The following is a 20,808-nucleotide window of genomic DNA, read 5'->3' as shown; positions in this document are numbered from 1 at the left end:
GGAAGAGCAGCCCGTTGGCGCTAGCTGGTGGGGGCTTGGAACCAGGGTGGGCCGGCAGCCCCCCTAAGTTCCCTGTGCAGCAGCTGCCCACCAGGCTATCAGTTGCCGGCCAGTTCAGGTATCCCTCCCCCCACTGCCATGTGCTGCTCCTGCCCTCTGCCTTGGAGCTGCTCCCAGGAGCCTCCTGCTTGCTGTGCGGGGGGAGGAAGAGAGGGGCTAATGTCAGGGTGCCCCCCTCCCCCCTACTCCTGCCCCCTGCTTACCCCTTCTCCATATAGAGCAGGGCGGGCACAGGACAGGGCTCAGGATGAGAGAGCTGGCCGCAGCTGCTGTCTCAACTTCCTGATCTTTTTAAAGGCAATGTACCTAGAGTGGGGTCAGTGTACTTAAAGTGGCAATGCGCCTCTCTCTCTCTCCCACACACAGGGTGTGTGTCTCTGTCTCTGTCTGCCATGCTGTCTCCCCTCCCTCCATTCGTGCTGCCTTGTAGAGTGTGAGGCTACATTAACAACAATGTGTTAACCCTTGAGGCTCAGCCGAATGCTAGTTCATCATTTAGCAGTAAGGTATTCCCTGGGAAATATCCCACCCTCAGACTTCACCACCTCAACCAAGCTTCACAATCATCATCGCTGTGTACAGTATTAAATTGCTTGTTTAAAACTTATACTATGTGTATATATATATATATATATATATATATATATATATAATATAGTTTTTTGTCTGGTGAAAAAAATTTCCCTGGAACCTGACCCCTCCACTTACATTAATTCTTATGGGGAAATTGGATTCACTTAATATCGTTTTGCTTAAAGTCGCATTTTTCAGGAACATAACTGCAATGTTAAGGAGGAGTTACTGTACATAAAGGGTTGTTACAAGGAGCAGGGAGAAAAATTGTTTTTCTAAACCTCTGAGGATGGGACAAGAAGCAATGGGCTTAAATTGCAGCAAGGGAGGTTTAGGTTGGACATTAGGAAAAACTTCCTAACTGTCAAGGTGGTTAAGCACTGGAATAAATTGCTTAGGGAGGTTGTGGAATCTCCATCATTGGAGATTTTTAAGAGCAGGTTAGACAAACACCTGTTGGGGATGGTCTAGATAATATTTAGTCCTGCCATGAGTGCAGGGGACTGCATTAGATGACCTCTTGAGGTCCCTTCCAGTCCTATGATTCCATGATTCAGTCTATTGAATTTAAAATAACCTGTTCCCATGAAGTGCTTTGGCCTCATGGCAAAGCAGAGAGCATTCCAAAGCATGTCTTTCTCACAATGCCGAGCATGTATTCTGTCTGCATGATGGCCCTAGTTGCTGTAAAGTACTGTATGCAATGGACAACTTACAGGGGGACCTGAGACTATATTTCACAGAGCAGTGACAAAGAGTTATGACTATTTCATTTTTCAGATTCCAGATTCTGGTCCAGTGAGCCTTCCACCAGTGGATCCACCTGACGTAAGCCAGATCTACCCAGTTCCAGCCAACATCCGGCCTGTTTTAAGCAAATACAGAGTGGAGGTAAGTTACAAAGAATAACATTTTTGACTTTTTCAGACTCCCAGACATTCTACATTTTTGCAGTGGAGCACAGGGTTTAGCAATGTGATTTTTGACATTCAAATCAGTGGGAATTACACAAATGTAACTGTTCAACTGACTGTTCAAATGTAACTAAAAGGGCCAGATCAGGTGCAATTCCTGAACACAACACATATAAGGCAGTAACTCCAACCATTGAATTAGATCTTGAAAACAACTAGGGCCAGACTTTTCTTCAAAGGACGGTCCCTACACATATTTGCTCAAATGCACATGCACTCCATGCACCCGAGACTGGAAGACTTTTCACTAGCAGTGTCCATTGGTCTATGCGTGTACCCTTCTCCTCGTGCTCTGAACCGAGGACATAAGGGATGGTGCGGACCAACAGCCTCTCCAGTTCCTTTCTACCACCTGTGACTGGAGAGCAAACTTCTCCAGTGTCTGCAGCATTAGCTTGCAGTCTTTGTTTTCTAGTGTAAATATTGTAAATAGTTCTACCTGTTCTGATTTCTTTTCTAGTGTTAGTGTGAGTCTCAGTGAGCTGTAGGGTGTCAGCTGTGAGTGTGGGCTGTCAATGAAAGGAACAAGCAAGACTAACCCAGATCTGAATCCACAGACAAGGAGGCCAAACATTTAGATCTCTTTGGGGAAAAAAACTTCACTTCTGTTTTCAGTTCTACACAGCAAACTAGTAGGCTTTAATGGAAAAGTATGATTGTATGAATTATAATAACTTTTCTGTCAACAAGCTGCCTCATGGGTGTAGACTTCAGTTCTGAGCAACCGTTGAGGAAGGTAAATTGCTAGCAAGTTCTGCCTCCCAGGCTTGGTACACACACCAGATACAGCCTCCCACTCCCTGGCAACATTTATAGTCGTGAAACAGACTTCATAGCTCCAGGCCTCTGGATTCTCCAAGGAAATCCGATCTGCCCTTCGAAGGAAAGAACCCACTCAGTGAGAAAACAGATGTTTGTTACATAACCTCAAGGGCTTGAGCGCAACACTCCATTCTCTGGGTATCAATATCCCAGAACCACAAAGAAAATATCCTAAGTGTCAGTTTTCCCATCAACAACAGCCCACTCCGCAATTCTTCACCCTCAGAGGGCTTCTGAGCCCCCAAGAAATCATCAAAGAAAGCAGCACCGAAAGCAGAACATTCCTTCTTCATTGTCCTCCCAGGCCCAGCCTCCCACTAAGCAGTCCTTTTGATGGGACCTTTCAGAGTTGCAAACCAATCCTCCCACCAACTCTACTGGGCTCAGATTTCCCCACCCCTTTTGGGAGCCATTTACTTTACTTTTCCTTGGCATGGCACCATATAGCATCAGACAAATGGGTTATGGAACTCATCATCACCAAATATACAAAGTTCGAATCCATCCACCCTCTAAAAATCCCTCCCTACTGCTGACAGGAAGTACACTCCTTGCTCCAAATGGGAGTTATAGAGCCAGTATACCCCAACATGGGGGGAAATGATTTTACTTAAGATATTTCTTCATCCCCAAGAAGAAAGGAGGCTGGAGGCCCATACTAGATCTCAGACTGCTGACCCAGGGCAAAGACAAGATCTTCCATCCCAACCCAGTATCTCTTCATCTGGCAACTTGGTATTTGGATGGATGACAAACTTAGAGGGATCGTGCTCAGTAGCTACACAATCCATTCTTGGCAATAGCAGAAAAGACTCTGTGAAAAAGTGCTATACAGCAAAATGGAGGAGATTCTCTATATGACATCAGCATCATTGACTGTTCCCAGTCTGAGATTCTACTATTCTGGACAACCTCCTCTCGCTCTGAAAAGGTTGGGGTTGTCTCTCAACTCCTTACAAGTGCACTTGACAGCTATTAGCGCTTTTCATCCTCCTGTGGACATCCATTCAGTCTTTGCTTGTCTGACTACAGTAAGGTTTCTGAAGGGTCTTGTCAGAATCTTTCCTCCAGTGCTAAAATTTACTCCAATCTGGGGCCTCAATCCAGTCCTACCTCCATTAATAAATTCACCATTCAAGCTTTTAGCCTCATGTTTATTCACCCCTCTGTCTATGAAGGTTGACTTCCTGGTTGCCATCACTTCAGCCAGAAGAGGAGGAGAACTGGGGGTCCTTATCGCAGACCCTCCTTATATGGTATTCCATGAGGATAAAGTTTCCCTGAGGTTATATCCTAAATTCATTCTGAAAGTAATCTTGGAATTCCAACTGAACCAGGTCATGCACTTACCTGTCTTCTACCTGAAGCCCCACGCCACCAAAGAAGACTGGAAATTCCGCTCTCTGTATATCTCACCAGCCTTGGCATTAGTAAATTCCCTTTGAGATGTCCCTCTTCTGCAGATCCATAGAGAAGCAACGTGGGTCTCTGTGCATAGATTTGGAAGATATTATGCCTTGGTACAGGCGTCTACAGCAGATGCATCCTTCAACACAGCAGTCTTCCAATCTGTGGTACAGCAGGGTTCCTCACCCCTCCTCCCCAAAGAATACTGCCTGAGAGTCATCTCAAATAGAATCATAGAATCATAGAATATCAGGATTGGAAGGGACCTCAGGAGGTCATCTAGTCCAACCCCCTGCTCAAAGCAGGACCGATCCCCAATTAAATCATCCCAGCCAGGGCTTTGTCAAGCCTGACCTTAAAAACTTCTAAGGAAGGAGATTCCACCACCTCCCTAGGTAATGCATTCCAGTGTTTCACCACCCTCCTAGTGAAAAAGTTTTTCCTCATATCCAACCTAAATCTCCCCCACTGCAACTTGAGACCATTACTCCTCATTCTGTCATCTGCTACCACTGAGAACAGTCTAGAGCCATCCTCTTTGGAACCCCCTTTCAGGTAGGTGAAAGCAGCTATCAAATCCTCCCTCATTCTTCTCTTCCGTAGACTAAACATCCCCAGTTCCCTCAGCCTCTCCTCATAAGTCATGTGTTCCAGTCCCCTAATCATTTTTGTTGCCCTCCGCTGGACTCTTTCCAATTTTTCCACATCCTTCTTGTAGTGTGGGGCCCAAAACTGGACACAGTACTCCAGATGAGGCCTCACCAGTGTCGAATAGAGGGGAACGATCACGTCCCTCGATCTGCTGGCAATGCCCCTACTTATACAGCCCAAAATGCCATTGGCCTTCTTGGCAACAAGGGCACACTGTTGACTCATATCCAGCTTCTCGTCCACTGTAACCCCTAGGTCCTTTTCTGCAGAACTGCTGCTGAGCCATTCAGTCCCTACTCTGTAGCGGTGCATGGGATTCTTCCGTCCTAAGTGCAGGACTCTGCACTTGTCCTTGTTGAACCTCATCAGATTTCTTTTGGCCCAGTCCTCCAATTTGTCTAGGTCCCTCTGTATCCTATCCCTACCCTCCAGCGTATTTACCTCTCCTCCCAGTTTAGTGTCATCTGCAAACTTGCTCAGGGTGCAATCCACACCATCCTCCAGATCATTTATGAAGATATTGAACAAAACCGGCCCCAGGACTGACCCTTGGGGCACTCCACTTGATACCGGCTGCCAACTAGACATTGAGCCATTGATCACTACCCGTTGAGCCCGACACTCTAGCCAGCTTTCTATCCACCTTATAGTCCATTCATCCAGCCCATACTTCTTTAACTTGCTGACAAGAATACTGTGGGAGACAGTGTCAAAAGCTTTGCTAAAGTCAAGGAACACATCCACTGCTTTCCCTTCATCCACAAAACCAGTTATCTCATCATAGAAGGCAATGAGATTAGTCAGGCATGACTTGCCCTTGGTGAATCCATGCTGACTGTTCCTGATCACTTTCCTCTCATCTAAGTGCTTCAGAATTGATTTCTTGAGGACCTGCTCCATGATTTTTCCAGGGACTGAGGTGAGGCTGACTGGCCTGTAGTTCCCCGGATCCTCCTCCTTCCCTTTTTAAAGATGGGCACTACATTAGCCTTTTTCCAGTCGTCCAGGACCTCCCCCAATCGCCATGTGTTTTCAAAGATAATGGCCAATGGCTCTGCAATCACATCCGCCAACTCCTTCAGCACTCTCGGATGCAACGCATCTGGCCCCATAGCCTTGTGCATGTCCAGCTTTTCTAAATAGTCCCGAACCACTTCTTTCTCCACAGAGGGCTGATCACCTCCTCCCCATGCTGTGCTGCCCAGTGCAGTAGTCTGGGAGCTGACCTTGTTCGTGAAGACAGAGGCAAAGAAAGCATTGAGTACATTAGCTTTTTCCACATCCTCTGTCACTAGGTTGCCTCCCTCATTCAGTAAGGGGCCCACACTTTCCTTGACTTTCTTCTTGTTGCCAACATACCTGAAGAAACCCTTCTTATTACTCTTAACATCTCTTGCTAGCTGCACCTCCAGGTGTGATTTGGCCTTCCTGATTTCACTCCTGCATGCCCAAGCAATATTTTTATACTCATCACTGGTCATTTGTCCAATCTTCCACTTCTTGTAAGCTTTTTTTGTGTGTTCAAGATCAGCAAGGATTTCACTGTTAAGCCAAGCTGGTCGCCTGCCATATTTATGATTCTTTCTACACATCGGGATGGTTTGTCCCTGTAACCTCAATAAGGATTCTTTAAAATACAGCCAGCTCTCCTGAACTCCTTTCCCCCTCATGTTATTCTCCCGGGGATCTTGCCCATCAGTTCCCTGAGGGAGTCAAAGTCTGCTTTTCTGAAGTCCAGGGTCCGTATTCTGCTGCTTTCCTTTCTTCCTTGTGTCAGGATCCTGAACTCGACCATCTCAATGTCACTGCCTCCCAGGTTCCCATCCACTTTAGCTTCCCCTACTAATTCTTCCCGGTTTGTGAGCAGCAGGTGAAGAAGAGCTCTGCCCCTAGTTGGTTCCTCCAGCACTTGCACCAGGAAATTGTCCCCTACATTTTCCAAAAACTTCCTGGATTGTCTGTGCACCGCTGAATTGCTCTCCCAGCAGATATCAGGGTGATTGAAGTCTCCCATGAGAACTAGGGTTTGCAATCTAGTAACTTCTGCGAGTTGCCGGAAGAAAGCCTCGTCCACCTCTTCCCTCTGGTCCAGTGGTCTATAGTAGACTCCCACCATGACATCACCCTTGAATAAATGGAATAAACCTAGGGACCATCACTCGAAGAAGAACAACTGGTTACTTATGTTGTATAGTAACTGGAGTTTAAATAAAAGGAAGTTCTTCTTCACACAGCGCACAGTCAACCTGTGGAACTCCTTGCCTGAGGAGGTTGTGAAGGCTAGGACTATAAAAGGGTTTAAAAGAGAACTGGATAAATTCATGGAGGTTAAGTCCATTAATGGCTATAAGCCAGGATGGGTAAGGAATGGTGTCCCTAGCCTCTCTTTGTCAGAGGGTGGGGATGGATGGCAGGAGAGAGATCACTGATCGTTACCTGGTAGGTTCACTCCCTGTGGGGCACCTGGCATTGGCCACTGTCAGAGGACAGGATACGGGGCTGGATGGACCTTTCGTCTGACCCAGTATGGCCGTTCTTATGTTTTGTTCTTATGAGTTCTTCGAGATGTGTGGTTCCGCCCCTGCCCTCCTCCTCTTCTGCATTGGATCTTTGTCCTAAGGTTATTCATGCTAAGGAAGGAGCTGGAGATGTGGTCAGTGTGCACCGTCCCTTCCACCCTTGGTTCAGAGCATGAGGAGGAGAGGGGCACAGGCGAGGACAAACAGACACTGCTAACGGAAAATCTTCTGGTCCCAGGTGTGTGGAGCACATGCGCACCTTGAGCAGAATACACATAGAACTGCAGTTACTGTACAGCATAACTAACCAGTCTTTCTAGCTACAGTACATGAGTATGGAAGATGCTTGTGTAAAATGGCAGGACAATTGGGAAGTGTCGCCTGCTCTCAATCCCACCTTCAACACTTGATGGGCAGGCAGGTATGGTCCTGCCCCGCTGCACCAAGACACCCTTTTTGGGTTATTTAGTGTTGCTAGTGGCTAAGTGTTAGCCACTCCTCCTCTGCTCCCAAAACTTGCAGCCAAATGATGGCTGCCTCCTGTGTGCATGTGTTTGTGCTTTCTCCCCAACCCCTCCAGTGCCCCTGTGAACAGTCAGCTACAATTTGGGCCTAAAGTCACTTTATTATACAGAATGTAAGGGAAATTTGGGAACTCCTCATTTGTCAGAATAATGACCAAATGCTAACCAGTCCTGTTGTGTCACTTCCTGTCGTTGGTCCTATAACTACACATAATGTGTTTAATTGCCTGTCTTTGAAGATTTCTAAATCAAGTCAGATTTTAATCATATGAACTGTGCTGAGACTGATGAGCCAGTCACTAGAAATGCTTGTGTGTGAACTCAACCACAGGAGCAGTTCTTGCTGTGACTTTTTCTGCGCAGGGGATCAAACAGTCAAATTGTTGCAAAGGGAAGTAGGAAGAGAAATGACAACCGTCCACTGGACAAAGGGAAAAAAAATCTCTTTTTCAGATGTGTTTTCTGCCTGAGGCCCGAGTCCGTGAGTTAATTAAGCACATACTTAGACTTTAAGCACATGAATTCCATTTATGTCAATGGGACAAATCATGTGCTTATAGTTAGGTATGTGCTTAAATAGTGCTCAGTCAGGGCATTACCCACAGTCTACTCCTGAATGATATGGCCGTGGTTTGGCATTCGAAGAATTTTATTTTGGATTTTCTAATTCCTAATTTATATTGTTGTAATTATGGTCATTTTAATGCTATTTTCTATACTTAGAGCTTAAATAATTGTATTGCTAATAAGTACCGGTGTGTAAGAAAACTTGGAATTCCATGAGAGTTCTAGAGGGTATGCAGTGAATCAATGCATAAAGCATCTAAAGATGATAAAACTATTCCTGACAAAATACCATGGGCTATATCCTCAGCTGGTATAAACTGATGTAGCTCTGTTGTAGGCAATAGCTGAGGATCTGACTTGTCAGATTAATAGGGACTCAGCATGTTTGTCCTGAAGAGGAGGGGACTGTTAGAAATAAAATTATTATTAACTGATTATGTTTTGTTAACAGTTTAACATTGTTAGTTGGCTTAACTTTCAGTTCAAAGACATGAAGTCTTCTTTTTAATTTCAGACTGTGACAGGTGTTTAGAACAATTTCTTACAGATAACTGGGGCCAGATTCAGCAGCGCTTTCTGGCAGCTATGCGTTGTCTGAGTGGCACAAAGTGGCAGGAGCATACTGGTGAACCTGGTCCATGATTCCCAGTGTTACCTGTGTACTCCTGTCAGGAGCATCCCAGTGAGTCTGGCCCACTATAACCTATGTTTTGCTGACCACTTTTCTTCCACTTGCCATAGGTTCTGTTCTGGGGAGTTCGTGAGCTGAAGAAGGTACAGCTCCTCTCCGTGGACCGCCCACAGGTTCTCATAGAATGTGCAGGGAAAGGAGTTAAATCTTCCGTCATCCAGAGTGTCAAGAACAATCCCAACTTCAGTGTCCAAGCAGACAGGTTTGAAGTGGTATGTACCATGCACTGCCCTCTCTCTCTGATTGTCTTTTCTTTACTCAGTGGAAGACACAAGCTATAGCACTGTTCAATTTTCTTTACTTTTTAAGCCCTTTTGTGCTGTTGCCAGACTGGACAGTTAAGTAATTGACTGGTTATGACTAAGGCTACGAGTCTGTCATGGAGGTCACAGATTCCATGATTTTTCATGACCTGTGTGACTTCAGGGCTTTTGCTGTCAGCCTCAGGCAGCGGGGGTCAGGCTGTCAGGACACCCCGGGTGGTGTGGTGAGCCCCATATGGCAGGACTCTGGCAGTGAGCCCTGTGTGGTGGGGCTCGGGCTGTCAGCCTGCCCCCTTCCCTGAGCATCAGGGTGAGCCCTGTGTAGTGGGACTCTGGCAGTGAACCCCATATGGTGGGGTTCAGGCTTTCAGTCCCCTCCCCTTGGGTGGGCAGCATGGCTCTGGCTGTCAGCCCCCCGCATAGTGGGTAGGGCAGCGGGACTCGGTCTGTCAGCCCCCTTGCTCCGGGAATTACCCTTCTGTGAATTCTTGTTTATTGCCCGTGACCTGTCTGTGACTTCTACTAAAAATAACCCTGATAAAATCTTAACCTTAGTTACGATCCATGAGCTTTGAACCTTTTACCTCTAGGTTGTTGACTTGAATTTGACCTTGGCCAGTAGTGCCTTGAAGTTTCCTAGCTGTCCATTGGCATGTGCGAAATGAACTGGTGGTTTCACTTCAGGTCTTAGTGGACAAGGATTTGCGCTAGCTGGCGACACCAACAGAGATGAAAGTCTATCTAAGTGTTTATAAGGCACAATGGTATCTAAGCACCAATAATAATATCTAAGTACCTGTGGTACCTTTAATTTTTATTGCACTTTACGCATTCAAACTGATATCCAGACATTACCTAGTTAATCAGCACAATATCCCTGTAAACTAGGGCAATATATGTTATCCCCTTTTACAGCTAGGAAACTGAGGCAGTGAAGTGAAATTACTTTGGCCAAGTCAGTGGCTGGATTAGAACTCACAAATTCCTGACTCCCAACACTGTGTTGATTCCTCTAGGCTTTACTGTTTTCCCTGACACATTTTTAGCAGCCCACCCACGAGCCAGGGTGCTTTTCTATGTAGGGTTGGCAGGGTAGTGGACAGAACTACACTGCCCATGCTGTACCTGTTTGATGGATCAAGAACATCAATAGTCAGGGTTCTCAATCCAGCACTTTTCAGGACACTTTTCTGGACACTAGTAAGGAAAACAAATCTCTCATGCTGTTGTCTGTTCTTTTCTGCCAGGAATTGCCTGAAAACGAGCTTTTGCACCCACCACTCAGTATCTGTGTGGTTGACTGGAGAGCTTTTGGTCGTAGCACTTTGGTTGGAACACACACCATCAATTGCCTTAAGCAATATTTATATAAACCCAAGGAGCTTCCTGCACCTACAGCAAAAGTGGACGTTATAGAAACTGACAAAGGTAAATGCACAATATAACTCTTGTCCCCAAATAAAAAGACAAGGTGATATTTGTTAAAATAGTAAATAATAATAGTTTACTGCACTGGGAGTAAGCACATGCTTAAGGGATCTGCTGGACTGGGGCTGGAGTGCTCAGCACCTTGCAGGATCAAGCCCTGTGAGACTTTTAAGAGATATCATTATTCATATTTTCTTGAGAACCAATACGATGACTGTCTCTTTTTTTGGCATAATCTTGCCAATTTGCTGTGTTTCTAATTTCAGCTGCTCTGGAGTCACCACAGCTGCCTGCATCACCCCAACCACAACCACGTCCAGCGGATCACATTTATGTTGATGTGGAGCATGGTTCAGCTGCATTAGGAATGCAAGAACCAGATCCAGCAAAATCTGCTTCTGCAGCAGCTGTACCTGCTTCTTCACTGCCATCTGCACTTAAATCTACATCCCCATCCTCTGAACCAGCAGAAGATGGAAAGCAGAAGGTGGACTTGGCTGAACCATCAGATAGCAAGCTATTTTAAAATAATAAAATAATAATAATAATAACTTTATTATGATGGTAATGTGTAGGAGCCCAGTTATAGGCCAGGACCCCATTGTGCTAGGTGCTGTAGAAACACAGAACAAAAAGACAGTCCCTGTGCTAAAGAGGTTACAATTGAAGTATAAGACAATGGGTGCATACAGTCAGAGAGGGAAGAACAATGAAACAATGAGACAATATTGGTCAGCATGACAGGCCGAATGCATTCTAGTTCATACAGCTGATCAGAAGAACGTTTCCAGACTGCAGAAACCTTTTTCTGATCAGCCCTATAAACTATCACTTTTTGGATGGGGAAATAACCAATCTTTCTTTCTTTCTTTCTTTTGCAAAAATGAAATGGAAGGAGTGACAAAACTATTTGACATTGTGTTCCATTTGAGCTACACTTTTTGGAGTGGGATAAAGTAGCCACTTCTTACCTGTAGCACCTAGATGCACTGGTAATTAGTTACACATTGCCAATGTTCTGCATAGTTTGAAGGACAAGGAAAGGCAGTGATGTCTCAACTCCACATTTACACACCCCTGTGTGTCTATCGTCTGTAACAACACAATTTATAGATACAAGAGTGAGTGAAATATAGTAAAGTACTCATCCAAATATAGAGCCTGGTATTGTAACTCTGTGTCTAATACAGCTCACCATTGCCACCCTTCTGTTTGTAGCTGCACTACTAAATACATGATAGCTGCAAGTGGCAACTCTTTATTCGTGTGAAAGGCCGAATGCGCAATTTAACAGGGTCCAGTCGTTATTCACATGAGCAATCCCATTGATGTCAGTGGGCCTACTTGCAGAAGCAGTTGGTTTGTGGAATCAGGCTCTTTATCTTTTCGAAGGGAAGATGGCTGAATTCTCAATGGCTATTCAGAATCCTAGTTGTCTTCAAAACTCAAGTGTTGATCATATTGAAAGTTCTGAATGTATCTGCAAATGCAGTGATATTGGAGGGAACCAGGGGATGTCAGGAGGTCTGTATCCTTCCAAATATAATTCTTCTTCTTTCTAAGGTAGATCTTCCCTTTAAATAGTTTGCTTTTGTTGCAATGCCCCAAATTTTAAAAGTATAATATTTGATACCAGCTGAAGGTACTAGAGAAACTGTACTAATAACATGATGATCACAATGGATTCTTTAGTGGGATGCAAAGATAGAAACACAAAATAATGTAGGTCTTACAGACTGAAATCCACTCCACCTACATCTGTTCCACTCGATAGCCCAGCTGGTTTTTAATAGCTGACATAAGCCTAGAGGTGAACAGCATTTCCTTATACCTTGCTAGGTCTCAAGAAAATACTCCCAACGATCCACAAAAAGAAAAAAGAGAACAATAGCAGACGAATCTGCCGAAAATGTTATTGATTGGTGGTCAAAGTATGATGCTTCTGTGGAAAAAATGAAAAAGGTAAGGGCCCCAGTAGCCCCATACTTGAATGGAGGTATGGTATTTTAAAGCTAGATTTATGCAAAATGGCTTCCTCTTTAATGTTCCATTTGTATTTAGGAGTCTGACTATTCTATTTTTATTTTGAAAGGTAAAATCAATCTATCCCAGCGAGGGGAAACCAGGCAACAGTGAGTAAAATATTTGTATATGTACTTTTTTACTTACTATAATAATTTATTTCTGTGCTAATTCAAGAACATTTTTACCCTGTTCTTATTGAATGTCTGTTCTTCCTAGAGTTGTGAGAGGGGCAGCGTTTAGGTCCTAATCCATATTAGACTATGGGTAGTTTAGATGCTGAGATACAAAACTGGGTTGAGGATTGGGTTTAACAATGTTCAAATCGCACAAGCAATTCTTTGCAGAATTCAGCCTCAAAATGATGGAAATCTTACAATGTTAGATGTTCTAGAAAGATTACCACAGTATTGGTCTGCATCTGTATCAGGTCCAAAAAATGAGCCTCTTTTAATTTTGATCCAACCGAGAACCCAAACCGGGTTCAGTTCCAGGAATCTGAATTTGAAAATAGAGTCCAGAATGATAGGCATCACAATAGCAGCTAATTCTTGTGTCAAACTCAGTCAACTCAAGAATTTTCAGCAGAAGAGCCTGATGGGATTGGACAAGAATAGATCATTAAATACACTAATGGAAGAGAATCTTCTACTGCTTTACATATCCCTGTGACAGTGAACCATGCCGTTAGCAAATTATTTTCCTAACCTGACTATTTAAATAGGCAGAGAAAGAAAACTAATATTTGTACTTTCTGTGTAGATTTGCTCCTCAGAATAAAACGGCTGGCTCTTCCCATCCTAGAGATGGATATATTTTATTAGTGGTGGAAATGATTTCTAGTTTGCAAAGCATTTTGCAATCATTCTGGATGAAAGGTACTACATAAATGTCAGTCATTATCATTTTGAACGTGGCAGCTGACCAAAATTTCAATTATCAGATTATCAGTGCTGAAAAGCTATCAGTCAAAATTCTAATTATGCATGGACCATACCTAGCTGCCTGAAAGAAATGCTATACAAAGTTCTGATGCCGCACCCATGTACAGCAATATTGTTAACTGACACCTTAACATAGATAAAAAGAACAGGAGTACTTGTGGCACCTTAGAGACTAACAAATTTATTTGAACATAAGCTTTCGTGGGCTAAAACCCACTTCATCGCATGCATGCAGTGGAAAATACAGAAGGAAGATCTATATATATATACACAGAGAACATGAAACAATGGGTGTTACCATACACACTATAACAAAAGTGATCAGTTAAGGTGAGCTATTACCAGCAGGACAGGGAAAAAAAACATTTTGTAGTGATAATCAAGATGGGCCATTTCCAGCAGTTGACAAGAGGAACAGTACGGGGGAAAAATAAACATGGGGAAATAGTCGGAGAACACTTCAATCTCTCTGGTCGCTCGATTACAGACCTAAAAGTCGCAATATTACAACAAAAAAACTTCAGAAACAGACTCCAGTGAGAGACTGCTGAATTGGAATTAATTTGCAAACTGGACACCATTAAATTAGGCTTGAATAAAGACTGGGAGTGGATGTATCATTACACAAAGTAAAACTATTTCCCCATGTTTATTTCCCCCCCACCCGTACTGTTCCTCACACATTCTTGTCAACTGCTGGAAATGGCCCATTTTGATTATCACTACAAAAGGTTGTTTTCTCTCCTGCTGGTAATAGCTCACCTTAACTGATCACTCTTGTTATAGTGTGTATGGTAACACCCATTGTTTCATGTGTATATATATATCTGTGTTTCTCTGTGTGTATATATATGTCTTCCTACTGTATTTTCCACTGCATGCATCCGGTGAATGGGTTTTAGCCCATGAAAGCTTATGCTCAAATAAATTTGTTAGTCTCTAAGGTGCCACAAGTACTCCTGTTCTTTTTGTGGATACAGACTAACACAGCTGCTACTGAAACTTAACATAGATAGAATTCTACCATCCACAAACTTTAGTGGTGACAGTTATGCCAGGGTTTTCCATTGTTTTTGACCAGGCTGGTGACTTGAGAACTGAAAAAGACTTTCCTACTTACTTGCACAAGATATGTTTTATATCATTGCCTAGATACTATGGTGACTGGCACCATATAAATGCCAGAGAGAGAGAATAAGAGAGAGATAGTATTAATAGATATTTATATCACAGATAGATGAATTAGTTTAACAAAATTAACAGGACTGATCCAAACCTCAACCCAAACACTAAACCTGAATAAGGTTTGGATAGTTAGATCCAACAAGCTCCTCCTGCCTTTGTTGATAGCTGTCAAAATCAGTGGTGGGATGTCAACCGGGTAGGCAGTTTCTGCTGAGCAGTTGCCATATTTACATCTATCTCCACTCTCTCCATGGCTTTCCTAAGGTCAGAGGCACACTGGCATGCATTTTTGGTGCCTTTGACCTGAGGAAGGCCTGAAGCATTAGAGATCTGAAGGCAGTCTGCATCTTGGCAATGGCATTCCATCTTGGTAAGACCTCAGCTTAAATTTTTCTCAACATTTGGAAAGGTAGTAGGGTCTGTTGGAGTAGATTTGACCTTGGGATGATTGAGGAAGAAGGAGAAAGAAAAGGTGTGTGTGTGTGTGTGTGTAAGCAGGGGAGTAAGAATAGAAGTCACAGGGAAGGGGATAAGTCAGACAACGATTGTATTCAGTGGTAGAGAGGAGTAAAAAACGGTGTATCAGGTAGAGAGGAGTTGTAGGAAAAGAATCTCTGACTGGTTTGACAGGAGAAATTGCAAGAGAAGTATAGAGGAGAGGGAATGGAGTAAGATCCCCCAAGATTTATGTTAAGGACTTATCTAAGCCATTAGAGGTTTATCCATTACTGCAGCTGCTATAAACCTAAATTATGTCATCAATCTCTGTAGCTAGGTCGACATCTGGCCACATAGCATTAAGCATTGAAGATGAGCCAGACAAAAAAAAGCGAAAAAAGTTGTTGAAACAGGAAAAAAAGGAAGAAGACCCAAATCTAGCAACTCTGAAGGTAAAAAATGCGTTGTTGTTGTAATTCAGGTTATTTGGGACAGACAAAATTCACTGCTGGGCAGAGGGCTAGTCTGAAGTGAGACTGCAGGGGAGTTTAGCTCTTATGCTGACCATCTTCACATGGTTGAATTTCACCCTTATGGAATACACTGTAAATATTAGAGTTACATTCCCCTTTTCTTTCCCTTTGTTCTCGTTGCACCTTGTCTATAGTTAATCACATACATGTGTACACTTTATCATACCAAAGTGCGCTTAACTTATGCACTTAATAATAGAATCATAGGACTGGAAGGGACCTCAAGAGTTGTCTAGTCCAGTCCCCTGTGCTCATGGCAGGACTAAGCATTATCTAGACCATTCCTGGAAAGTGTTTGTCTAACCTGCTCTTAAAAATCTACAATGACAGAGATTCCACAACTTCCCTAGGCAATTCATTCCAGTGCTTAACCACCCTGACAGTTAGGAAGTTTTTCCTTATATTCAAGCTAAACCTTCCTTGCTGCAATTTAAGTCCATTACTTCTTGTCCTAGCCTCAGAATTTAAGAAGAACAATTCTTCTCCTTCCTCCTTGTGACAACCTTTTATGTACTTGAAAATGTATCATGTCTGCCCCCTTCTCCCCCCTGCCCCCAGTCTTCTCTTCTTCAGACTAAACAAACTCAATTTTTTTCAATCTTTCCTCCTAGGTCATGTTTTCTAGACCTTTAATAATTTTTGTTGCTCTTCTCTGGACTTTCTCCAGTTTGTCCACATCTTTCCTGAAATGCCCAGAACTGGACACAATACTCCAGCTGAGGCCTAATCAGCGCAGAGTAGAGCAGAAGAATTGCTTCTCGTGTCTTGCTTACAACACTCCCGCTAATACATCCCAGAATGATGTTCTCTTTTTTTGCAACAGTGTTACACTGTTGACTCATATTTAGCTTGTGGTCCACTATGACCCCCCAGATCCCTCTCCGCAATACTTCTTCCCAGGCACCTGAATTCATCTGAATGTGTGAGCCTAAAATATCTTTTTATATTGATGAAAGCACAGAAATGTGGATATTAGGGGAATAAATGACAAGGCATTTCAGAAATATTAGGGTGTATAAAGAATGGGATAGAAACTAATGTTGAAAGGATTAGATACAATGATAGTAGACCCTCACTGGGAATATAAATTAGATTCTGGTCATTGTATCTTATCAAAGGTAGAACTGCACCTTGACTTGCTGGAAAAGCTTGGGTGCTCCAATGACCCTGAGAGCTATTCCGGTGGAAGTTTTTATTCCTGGTACCCAAGCAGGACACGTTAAATGGCAGGGATCAGATGCAAAGCAGTCCATTGGCTCCTCCAGGTTAGGAGTTGAGTGATAGATCAACAACCTATCCTCAAAAAAAGTTAAGTTATAGAAACACAGCCAGGTAGCCATACCAGCAATCAGCATTATAGACAGTGATAGTGGGGCCTTGTTCATGCCCCAAGCACGAGTGGCATGGGAAGGATTCAGATCCAGAAAGTCAAAGTCAAAGAAAAGATTATGACATGGAAAATGAGTAGAGACATGTGGAGGGATTGAAAAGATTAGGGCTGTTTAGAGAGGGATTGAATAAAAAGGGACATGAAACCAGTATACAAGTCAATGAAACTGTTTCCATTTTTAAATGGAAAGGTCTCCACTTGGAGAGCACATTTACACAGCCTTTTTCATGTTTGTTTATTTTTTATTTCACATAGAAACATGCTGTAGGAGTTAGAGATGGGAAAGACCTTTTTTAGGCAATCCAATCTCTACCTATCTAGGCAACCTATCTACCTATCTATCTTTTCTTATCCATCTTGCTTTCAGGTTCTTATGCATTAATACAGTACTAGAGTATTTGGATTGCTACTCCAGAGGTGAATTTGTTAAAAGTTTCCATCACTGGTGGGGAACGGGATATTTTTCTGTTGGTTACTAAAAGGTTTTACAGGTGCTTGATTTTATAAAACCTAAACACTGAGCTAGAGCTGAACTTTAAGTCACCAGTTAATGCAACAGTTGCTGTGTTTTTACTTGCTATGTCTTGTGAAATGAGCATTATCACATTTTTTCAAAGATCTATGATGGAGACCTGGAGAGTGAATTTAATAACTTTGAAGACTGGGTGAAAACGTTTGAACTCTTCAGAGGCAAAGATCACAGTGACCATGAGGACAGAATAATAGGAAAATTTAAGGTGAGTTTAAATGCTGATTGGATACATTGTAATTTAGAGAAATGCATGTTTTCAGTGATATTCCAGGTGTACAGAAAATGCATTTCAATTACATTGCCCATCTGCTATTGACATAGTTAATTCTCTTATTAGATCCAAAGACACAATGTGTTACATATGAGGATTGCTATTTATTCTCTTTTATTGTCTGACTGATGGAGGCAGTTTCCAACCCACAATGTTTACTGTCGTTTTGAGTCAGGACTTTTATTTAAAGCTGAGTTAAATCACAGATTCATAGTAAGTAGAGCCAGAATTGACCTATTACTTTATGCAGTCCAGCCTCTGCTCATGCAAGTTTATTTCTTCAGTATAATTTCTGGTACTTTATCTTATCTAGCTTAAATGATTGGCCTTCTACTTACTTCTCTTACCCAACCTAATACAACTTACCATATGGAAATCTGCAAGTATACTTCAAAGCACAATTAATATAATAGTTGTGTGATCTAAAACTGATGTATTTTATACTTCAGAGGAATCAGTGCCTTAAAGGAGCCTGTGGATTCTTCTTTCTCTATCGGGGAAATCTCTGTTAAAATGACTTGATAATTGCTTTTCGGTAATAATGGTTATTTAAGTAAGATGAGTTAATACTGTGATGTGCATGGGGGCTGAAGTTTTTACTACATAGCTAAAGGCAAATTGTGTTCTTAGTCACAGTGTTGTAAGTAGAGTTCCATTTAAGTCAATGGAATTTCTTCTAATTTACACGAGTGTGATTCAGAGCAAAATGGTGACCCTTAGAATATTGGTGTCTGGAAGATGGGAATAGCCACAACTGTTGCATTCATTTATTTAATACTGCTGTGACTAGGAGCTTGCAGGTATCTCTGGGAATGTCTTGACAAAGTTAAATACAGTTATTGAAAGGAAGTGCTTTGGAAGGTTAACAAAACAAAACAGAAATATTTTCAGAAACATGGTTTAGTGCATTTATTACACTTTTTTTCCTTTGTGCAAAATGTGGATGGGCACACATAAATATGTGTCTATGCAAACTGCATTCATTAAGTTTTGTCTGCACACCAGGATTTTGTTTTGGATTGGGTCTGTTGTTTTTTCCAGGGAAATAAAACATTGTATATCCACAGGGCTCTTTCTGCATATACAAAAGTCCTGAAGATTCCAGCTCAATGGAAGGAGGACAGCCTAAAGTTCTGCAAGGGATACCACCGAATAACTCAGTCAAAGTTCTGGTTCGGGTGTATATCGTGAGAGTAAGTGTACAGCTTCTATTTCTGCCTTGAAATAATGGGGCGGGGGGGGGGGGGGGGTTAGTGTACTACAGAGTAGCATCTGCAGCCAGTCAGGACTTCCCAGAGTAAATCACAAAGACGCCCAGTTGACTGGAGAAGAGGAACTCTAGGGGCTGTTTTGGGAGGATCATAGCAAAAAAGGGACAAACAAAGCAGGAAGCATGCAGGAGAAGGAGAGAATGGAAGAATATATCTTTAAGAGAAAGCAAAGGGGTAGGAGTCTGAATGATGAACTTGAAGGAACAATGGTAGAAATTAGGAAGGTCAAATACTGAGGAAACGTGGTGGGAAATGGAGAAGTCAGAGGAGAGAGACAGCCATTAGTGAGCTGTATTAGTGAGAAACAAAAGAGAAGCAGAAAAGAAAATCAGTTGATATAAGGTAGAAAAAACCTGGAGTTAGGGAGAGGAAATTAAATTAAAAGACAAAAGAGAAGCAGAGAAAGAAGACACTTTTTTTTCTGTGTTTAAATGCTTTCAGATCACATCCATCACAGACAATGGGCCAGTCAATGGAGCTATGACTTACACCAGCTGAGGATCTGGCCCATTGTTTATGGGAAAATCCCCTTGAATCCCACATAGATTTGGACTTGAAAACCTCCAGCAAAGTCAGCTTCTTCCTTTGGCTCTTTCTCTTCCTCTCACCTCACCCATTCCATTCTGATCAGCAACAGTGCCCGGGACCGTTCTAGTTGCTCTCTTCGGCTTTGCACTTGGGCCCTAAGCAGTCTCCAAACACTCTCTCCCGAGTGGAGCTCTCTCTATTTTAGTAGGCAGGACTAGCTTAGCATTTGTGTTTCCAGAACATCCCATGCGCCAGTGGAAAAACAGCTCCATTAGAAAACAACCACATTTAATTATTACCTTTAATGAAGCATTTGGATTTTGATGAAAGAGTATTTTCTTTTTGTCAGGCATATAATCTTAGCCCAGCTGATCCAGATGGCACCTCAGATCCCTATATTGTGCTCAGACTAGGCAAAACTGAAATTAAAGACCAGGCCAATTACATCCCCAAACAACTAAACCCAGTTTTTGGAAGGTGAGTGATGGCTTTATTTAAATGTCCGTGGTGATTTCTGCCTTAGGATTTTGCTACAGTTATTTCTGCTTGTTTTGAAGAGCAGAGTGCATTTATTATGCAATGATATGTGTGTGTTTGGAGGTTTCGTAATTAAAATCTCAAGAATTTGTGTCACATTGTATGATTACAAATTATTCAATTTTTATGCTAGTCAAACACCTCCTGAAATTCAATCTGCAGAAGGCTTTTTATTTCACAACAAGAAACGAAGCAGCAAATGATCTTGTCAGCTCAGATTAATGAGGTGATTAGTTATCTTAAAGTGAAATAGATACAGTGACAGTTAAATTTAAGAACATAACAATGGCCATACTGGGTCAGACCAAAGGTCCATCCAGCCCAGTATCCTGTCTACTGACAGTGGCCTATGCCAGGTGCCCCGGAGGGAGTGAACCTAACAGGTAATGATCAAATGATCTCTCTGCTGTTATCCATCTCCACCCTCTGACAAACAGAGGCTAGGGACACCATTCCTTACCCATCCTGGCTAATAGCCATTAATGGACTTAACCTCCATGAATTTATCTAGTTCTCTTTTAAACCCTGTTATAATCCTAGCCTTTACAACCTCCTCAGGCAAGGAGTTCCACAGGTTGACTGTGCGCTGTGTGAAGAAGAACTTCCTTTTATTTGTTTTAAACCTGCTGCCCATTAATTTCATTTGGTGGCCCCTAGTTTTTATATTATGGGAACAAG

The 20,808-nt window shown here is 42.6% G+C and overlaps 1 protein-coding gene across 1 annotated transcript in view; it reads left to right on the top strand.

Annotated features, from left to right (window-relative positions):
• FER1L6 (fer-1 like family member 6) overlaps nucleotides 1-20,808 on the top strand; it is a 185,351-nt gene that overhangs the window by 131,086 nt on the left and 33,457 nt on the right. Inside the window, exons 24-33 of the mRNA XM_048837249.2 lie at nucleotides 1,414-1,524; nucleotides 8,839-9,000; nucleotides 10,299-10,479; nucleotides 10,746-10,966; nucleotides 12,319-12,441; nucleotides 12,572-12,615; nucleotides 15,406-15,520; nucleotides 17,609-17,728; nucleotides 18,862-18,987; nucleotides 19,943-20,070. Coding sequence (XP_048693206.2) covers nucleotides 1,414-1,524; nucleotides 8,839-9,000; nucleotides 10,299-10,479; nucleotides 10,746-10,966; nucleotides 12,319-12,441; nucleotides 12,572-12,615; nucleotides 15,406-15,520; nucleotides 17,609-17,728; nucleotides 18,862-18,987; nucleotides 19,943-20,070 — 1,331 coding nt within the window. The remainder of the gene's footprint in view (nucleotides 1-1,413; nucleotides 1,525-8,838; nucleotides 9,001-10,298; nucleotides 10,480-10,745; nucleotides 10,967-12,318; nucleotides 12,442-12,571; nucleotides 12,616-15,405; nucleotides 15,521-17,608; nucleotides 17,729-18,861; nucleotides 18,988-19,942; nucleotides 20,071-20,808) is intronic.

This window comes from Caretta caretta, chromosome 2 (genome assembly GCF_965140235.1).
Source record: "Caretta caretta isolate rCarCar2 chromosome 2, rCarCar1.hap1, whole genome shotgun sequence".
Lineage (NCBI taxonomy): Eukaryota > Metazoa > Chordata > Testudines > Cheloniidae > Caretta > Caretta caretta.
The sequence above is the reverse complement of the archived record's forward strand: the minus strand, read 5'-3'. Positions and strand labels throughout refer to the sequence as shown.